Source organism: Rutidosis leptorrhynchoides, chromosome 8, assembly GCF_046630445.1.
Source record: "Rutidosis leptorrhynchoides isolate AG116_Rl617_1_P2 chromosome 8, CSIRO_AGI_Rlap_v1, whole genome shotgun sequence".
In the NCBI taxonomy this organism is placed as follows: Eukaryota; Viridiplantae; Streptophyta; class Magnoliopsida; order Asterales; family Asteraceae; genus Rutidosis; species Rutidosis leptorrhynchoides.
Window position 1 is genome coordinate 121,006,734 of NC_092340.1, and position 7,962 is coordinate 121,014,695.

Below are 7,962 nucleotides of genomic sequence, written 5' to 3' on the forward strand. Positions count from 1 at the left end.
AACGTACAACTTAAAATATGAATATAAATATTCATATAACACATAATAATTAATATATTATTATAAAAATAATAATATAGGTCATAGAAATGACGTGGCACGAATAATAATTAACGGTCGTTAAATAATTAACGGTAAAAGATAACGGAAAAAGTAGGGTCGTTACAAAATGCCTTCTACACAAATCATCGTTCTGTCAATCGAGCATGAAGAATGAAAGTTATTTATAGATGAAGCCTTAAGCTCTGATGGCTCTGGGGCAGGACTCATGTTAGTAAGCCCCGAAGGAAAAGAATTCACTTATGCTTTACGCTTCGAGTTCAGTACAACAAATAATGAGGCTGAATACGAAGCCCTGTTTGCAGGGCTAAGGCTTACAAGAGAACTGAACATACAACATCTCAAAGCATTCGTCGATTCTCAACTTATAGCTAATCAAGTGACAGGGACTTTCGAAGCAAGAAACCCCACTATCCAACAATACTTGGCAAAAGAAAATGAGCTCATCGAACATTTTAAAGGCTTTGAAATAGAACATGTCAGAAGGAGTCAGAACAAGAAAGCTGATGCCTTGAGCAAACTTGCCTCCATGACCTTCGCTCACCTAGCGAAAGAAGTCCTGGTCAAAACCTTAGAACGAAGATCTATAGAAGTTGAAGAGGTTAATGACCTCTATCTAGACGAAGACAAGACTTGGATGAAACCACTAAAGGACTACCTGGCATATGGGCTATTACTTGAAGATAAAGGGGAGGCAAGGAAAATCAGAATCAAGGCACCTTCATATAAGCTTCAAGATGGCAAGTTGTACCGAAAATATTTTCTCACCCCATGGTTAAGATGTGTGGGACAATCCCAGGCAACCATTATCATCCAAGAAATGCACGAAGGAGTGTGCGGTTTTCATGCAGGACCAAGGTCTTTCGTAGCTAAAATCATGAGGCTAGGATACTACTAGCTGACCATGTACCAAGACACGGTCATTACCTTACAAACCTGCGAGTCGTGTCAAATTCATGCGAAAGTCCCAAAACAACCCAAGCAAAAACTCATATCTGTACTCTCAACATGGTCATTCGCCAAATGGGGGATCGATATCGTGGGACCACTAACAGAAGCCCCGGGAGGAGTATTATTCTTAGTAGTAGCGATGGATTACTTCACCAAATGGGCCAAAGCCAAGCCACTAAAGAAAAAATAGGAAGGCACATCGAAAAGTTCGTATGGGAACACATAGTGTGCAGATTCGGGATTTCCCAAGAGATCATTTCAGACAATGGTAAGCAATTCGCTGAAGGAATATTCCCCAAGTTCTGCGAGAGGCTGCAGATCAAGCAAACCTTCACCTCCTTGTACCACCCTCAAGGGAATGGACAGGTGGAAGTCACCAACAAAGACCTCATTAAGGGAATCGAGAAAAGGCTAGGCAAATGCCATCAAGATTGGGTTGAAGAATTACCATTAGTAATGTGGGCATACAGAACAACCCCAAAAAGAAGCAATGGAGAAACGCCGTTCAGTTTGGCCTATGGAACAGAAGCAGTCCTTCCTGCAGAAATCTAAGTGCTAAGTAATTGAACAACAAACACAGAAGATAACGAAGAATATCTTCGTCTAAAACTTGACCTGGTCGAAGAGAGAAGAGAAGCAGCTCTCATTCGAGAGGCTTTTTACAAAAAAACCATCTAGAAATATTACAACAAAAGGGTGAAGCGTACAACCTTCAAAGTAGGAGATTACGTCCTACGGCTCAATTCCACCAGCAAAGTAGAATACGAGGGAAAATTAGGAGCCAACTGGGAAGGTCCATACATAGTCTCGGAAGCCTTCGGCAACGGGTTATACAAATTGGAAGACACCTCCGGAAAAGCTATACCTCGCACATGGAACGGAGCCAACCTACGAAGGTTTTACTTTTAAGCTTGTCATTTCTTTTCTTTTTGTAAGGGATAAAATGTAAAAGGTAGTCGAAGTCTATACACTTCTTACACTGAACGAAATGATATCCACTACTTCATTTTGATTACACATGTTGTTTTGATTGGGCTCGAATAAACAATTATACGCCCATAATAGCAACAAGAAAGCATAGATAGACACAAACAAAGTAAAAATGACTTGTGTCATTAAACACTAAGGCACCCTATACATAATAATTTGCTTTTAATTATTATATATCCGTAAGTAAATATTCGCTGAAGGGAGAAAACCAATGCTACGTAGTATTTCATAAAAGAATACAAACACAATCACGCTTTCCGAATAATAGAAAGCAAGCATGCTAAAAAACGTGCCCCAAGTATGAGGGTACAATCCGGATAAACGTTTTCTAAGATTTAGAAAGCAAGCAAGAGCATCATATAAAGTTTCCTTTACTAAAAGAAAACTAATGCTCTAGAGGCATTTCATAAAAGGAGATGCCATATTACCTTAATTGTTGCTTCCTGCAAATAAGTATAAACTATAAAAGCATGACAAAAAGTCTATTTTACAAAAGGACTAATGATACACATTGTATTCTATAAAGGAAATACTAACTTGATAAAGTAAGAAAACAAAGTGATATGTTTCCTTCAGTCAAAGAGGTATCACAGTATACACTACGAAAAAAATGCTTACAGGCTTTCATTCAAAAAGATAAATCAAAGGGGTATTCCCCAAATGGTAAATGATAACACTGTGAGTGAGTTATCACACGTTTAAGGACTATGCGAGTAACATAGCCAGCATAAGAGAATCCCTGCACTAGCTATTTCATGTGCCATAACATGATCCAATATGACATAATACATACATGGAAGACAGAAATAATCAAAAGACTACACAACACAATGGCATATAAGCCATAAACATAACTACATTGTTCAAGGGGCACACAGGCCAAATAGCACATGTCCAACAGGCTTATAAGCCACAAATTACATGTCCAAACAGGCACGTAGGCCGCAAATTACATAATTGTTCAAAAGGCACAACAGGCCATAAAAAACTTAAAGTTGTTCAAGTCACTGGCACTACGACCAGCACCACAAACAGAACATTAGGACATCAAAAAAGAGCCACAGTTATCAAAGGATTGAAGAGTTAGGGTTGGGACTGATTACCATCAGCAACAAGTTTAACCAGCTCCACATGCTTTGCATCATGATGAGCAGCAACAACGGCAACATAGTTAAATTAGTCATTGAGTAGTTTCTCACAGGCACATCCACTAAGGTACTATCTTGGTCAGTGTACTCCTCAAAATTTGAAAGTTGGAGAGTACCTTTGGCTGCAAGCTCCTCAAGGAGCAAACATCGCTCGTGTTGTAACGACCCGACTTTTTCGACTTTTAATTATATTTATTTCTTTCACGAAACTGCGTATTTGTGCGTACTGTGATAGATTATATTCTGGGGTCATTAAATATGTTAACTACTTTCATTAATGCCTTACAACGTGATATTAAGTGCTTAACATGATCCTTGAATGCATTTACGACCGTTAGTGTCATTTACCGTTTAAAACAAGCTACGTACTTGGTACACGTTAAACTTTAGTCATAATTGAAATATTATGACTACATAAACATAATTGTTATTTATTTATGACAAATACCTAGCTTTATGGTTCTTTAATTATGCTTAGTGGTTACTAATGCTTACTAGTTAGTTTTAATGGACCTAATACCTTAATGGACCTAGTTAAAGGCCCAACCTACTTAACTTAATGGGCTCACTTAATGGACTAGTTAGTGGACTAATTTAGCCCATTAAGTATAAGATAAAGTCTATTAGTAGATTAGACAAGATTAAGCATGCTAGTGTACCATTTCCTTACATGTTTTAATACCTTAATGCCATGCCACCCAACATGTACAACCACCACCATGTACTACCATCCAATAGCAAGCAAATGGTCCCCCCACCCCACCCTTGCAACCGTCGGCCTATAAGGCACCACCCAACACCACCATTTCATTTTAACTCACTCATTTTCATTTCAAAAACACACACTCTTATTCTCTCAAATTTCTCTCTACTTTTCTCTCAACTTTTCTTGAAGAACTTGAAGGTTTTTAACTCTTTTTCTTTCCTTTTTCTTCTTCAAAACCGTAGCACATCATCATCATTCTTTATTTTTGGATTTTGGTTTTTATAACTTCAATCCTCATGTTATCTTGCAACCTTTGATCACTTTTATGATAAAGAAGCAAGAATAAGGATCAAAGCTTTGTAGCTTTTGATTCTACATGAAACTTGTAACAAATTTAAGGATTAAATAATTTAAGATCCTCTTTATGTTCAAGTATTGGAACTTTAAAGTTCATTTCATGAAGATTCAAGTTTGTAACTTGATATCTTTTTATATAAAGGATCCTTACTTGAACTTGTTTACTTTTAACTTTAAATCTATTATTTTTGTTTATGGAATTTGATTTGTTTGAGTTACTTGGTCAAAGATTACTTGTTAACTTTGATCTCATAAATCTTGTAACCAAAGTCTAACTTTGAAAGTTTAAGAACAAGAAAGTTTAAGCTTACTAGTTTATAACTTTCACACATGTAAGATTGATCTAAGATACATAACTTATGGTCATCTAACTTGTTAAAACAAGAATTCATTTATTTTTGTTCACTTTACTTTACAAAATCTAAGTTTCAAAACTTATGGTTGTGTAAAGTTGAAAGTCTAAGTGTTTTGACTTAGGGTTTCACCAAGAACATGAGATCTAGACTTTTTAGTCTAAGATCTTTAACATCTAGTTAAGATCTAAGCTCTCTAGCTTAAAGTCTGGATTATTTAGTTTGATTCAAAGTTGTAGCGTAATAAGACTTGTATTTGTGTTGAAACTAAGAAGATTGATGTAACTTTGGTTCATCACCTTGCTCAAACTCTCACATGAGTTGTGTTTTAATTATTAATCTTGACTCTTGTGTGTTGATGGTTAAACCTTGGTCAAAGTGATGCAAACACATCAACAAGTTGTACACTTGAAGCTACAAGCATCAAGGATGAGAACCGTGATGAGCATCAAGCACCAAGAATCCCACCGGAGCACTTACTTTCTATTTTTCAGTGTCTGATCAGACTCTCTGGCTACTGTAAAGTTGATTTTCAGTTATTTTGGTTCGAGTAGATGACTTTTCGTTTAGGCCTTGCCTAAATCCGATATACGGTTTAGGATTTATAGCCTTCCGAAAGTCACTACGCCCTTGTAACGTTGTGCTGAAATTTCTGACATACTCGCACTTAAACCGTCGCCACGGTCAAACGAATACGATTTTGGTTCTGAAAATTGGTCAGCGGTTAGAGGACTCATATACGGAGCCATGGCCACTGGTCTCACATCATTTCAGTTTGTATAGAGGTCGTAGCAGCTGAACAAGATCAGACTTTGTTTTGATCTCTATTCTTGATTGAAAGCTTACTTTACTTTTTACATATGATGTTGATGATGATGATACTTAAGACTTAAGTTACATATTTTAAACCCGTTGGGACGATTTACTGACTTAGTAACTTTTAACTTAGGTTGACGACCATTCGGACCGACTTACTTGCTTACTTACCTCGTATCGACTTTTACCGCACTTTCACTGTGAGTTATAGCTCCCTTTTTACTACAACTATTTTTGGGACTGAGAATACATGCGCTTTTTATGTTTTACTTACTAGGCACGAGTACTTAAACTTTATATATGTGTGGGTTATATAAAGGCATAAACTTTCCCCTTAGCTCGGTAACGTTTAGTCATTTGTTTTTGAACCGGTGAACGCGAATCTTAGATATGGATCCATAGGGTTTGACATCCCCACTCGGACTAGTCGCGCTAGCATTTAACGGGTATTTAATACTTCGTACACTTACGCACTCTCCAAGTGTACTTTTAGGGGGTGATGATACGTTAAGTTAGTTACCAAGTGCCCACAGATAAGCATATACTTTTCATACTGTTTTGAATTACAAAATCTCGTGGCCTACCTTACATTACTGTTACAATTAAACTATAGCTCACCAACATTCGTGTTGACATTTTAAGCATGTTATTTCTCAGGTGCTTAGACGTTTGATGCTTCCGCCGTATTAGTCTCGCTGTTAGACTTGCTGTGTAGACTCCCGTTGCTTTTGTTTTGAGATGTCTCTGCATAAAACTTTTACTTTGCATTCACGAACTATGTTACTTTTGAACAATGAAATTGTAATGACCTTTGAGTCTCGTACTTATTTTGTTGCTTTCTATTCGTAGAAGCACACTAGCGTTTGTAAAACATTTGACGTCGGTAAAGACGTTACCCCTTTTTATGAATGTAAACTTATTTACAAACAGCATATAGTGTTTGACCTTTTAATGATCCTGTTGTTGATGATCCGTATACAATAGTTTTGTACGGGGCGTCACATTTGGTATCAGAGCATTGGTTGTAGGGAATTAGGTTGCATTAGTGAGTCTTGACCAGATCGAGTAGGATTCACTAATAGGACTAATCTACAACTTTCTTGTTTACCTGTTTCTGATGAACTTACTGCATGCTACTGCTTACCTTTACTACTATGAGTACTTGCTGTATGCTACCGCTTATTCTCGCTACTGCATGCTACTATTTGCTTTTGATTGCATGATACTTTTGTAGGATTTTGTTAATATTTCCATGCTATGTACTGTTAGGATGCTGTAGTGCCTAATTACGTGCTTGCTATATGTCTTACTGACATGGAAAAAGTTATTTTTCCTTGTTCAGATGTCTGACATACCGCCCATTATCGTTGACTTGGAGAGTGACTCAGATTCGTCCGCTGCATTGCCTACCATTGTTGCTGACTCAAATATCCCATCACCGCTACCCTCCGATAACTCTGGTGATTCTCCTTCTAGTGACTCGTGCTTGACCTGATGGATGTCTCAGACGGAGACGAGGATCCCGCGGAGATTCTAGCTCCACCCAGCCCTAGACTCTCGGGGCCACATCACCATTCCGGTGGTACTGTGATTCCTGGGGGAAATGGAGACGGTCCTTTCCGTGATGAGCATGGACATTGGGCTGGACACCTTGCTGATGGACGTGTCGTTCCGATCCCACCTGGCAGATATCGACTTATGACCACCGGCCGGGCAGATCCACCTTCAGATGATTCAGACGATTCATCATCCGATGACACCAGCGAGGGGGATTCCGAGGAGGATTCCGAGGATGATTTCGAGGAGGAGCCCATGCAGCCGCCCTCTACCCCGCCGAAGAAGCGGTGTCATTTCGATGGTACTGTTATTCCAGGGGTTAACAGAGGTAGACCGTTCGTGGACGCACGTGGACAGTTGGTTAGGGTTACCGCCCGTTAGCGGGTTGTGCCATATCCTGCTGATCCATTCGTGTGTAAGGCCGCTCGTTATGCGCCTTCTACTTCTGGCACTGCACCATCTGCACCACCGCTCCACTTACACCATCTGCACCATCCGCGCCACCTGCCCCACCAGCATCTCCCACCATCGAGGAGCTGACGAGGGAAGTGCACACCCTCCGTGCTCGGGTAACTGAGCTCGAGGACCAGATGACCCACTTGATGAACATCATTTACCCACCATCACCATAGGGCTGTTGTATTAGACTTCATTATGTAATTCCGTTAGTAGTTTCATGTTTTATGCATGTATTGTACGAACCTTATGGAGATGTATGTAACTTTCTTATTAATGAATGGAACTTAATGTTGTTTAATTATTATACGATGTTCTGTTTAAGTTATTACCTGTTGGTTGTTATGCTATCTGCAACTAGTTGCCATGCTTAGTTAACGTGCATTGTGTTGTTTTCGTATTGATTACCTTATACTATAATATTTATATTGGAACTTTAAAGTTCATTTCATGAAGATTCAAGTTTGTAACTTGATATCTTTTTATATAAAGGATCCTTACTTGAACTTGTTTACTTTTAACTTTAAATCTATTATTTTTGTTTATGGAATTCGATTTGTTTGAGTTA

At 38.5% G+C, this 7,962-nt stretch overlaps 1 protein-coding gene across 1 annotated transcript; it reads left to right on the forward strand.

Moving 5' to 3' along the window:
- The first annotated feature begins 268 nt into the window (after nt 1-268).
- Nucleotides 269-958, forward strand: LOC139863788 (uncharacterized). Its single transcript, XM_071852394.1, has one exon. The coding sequence runs from the start codon at nt 269-271 to the stop codon at nt 956-958; it is 690 nt and encodes a 229-aa protein (XP_071708495.1).
- Nucleotides 959-7,962: the final 7,004 nt, after the last annotated feature.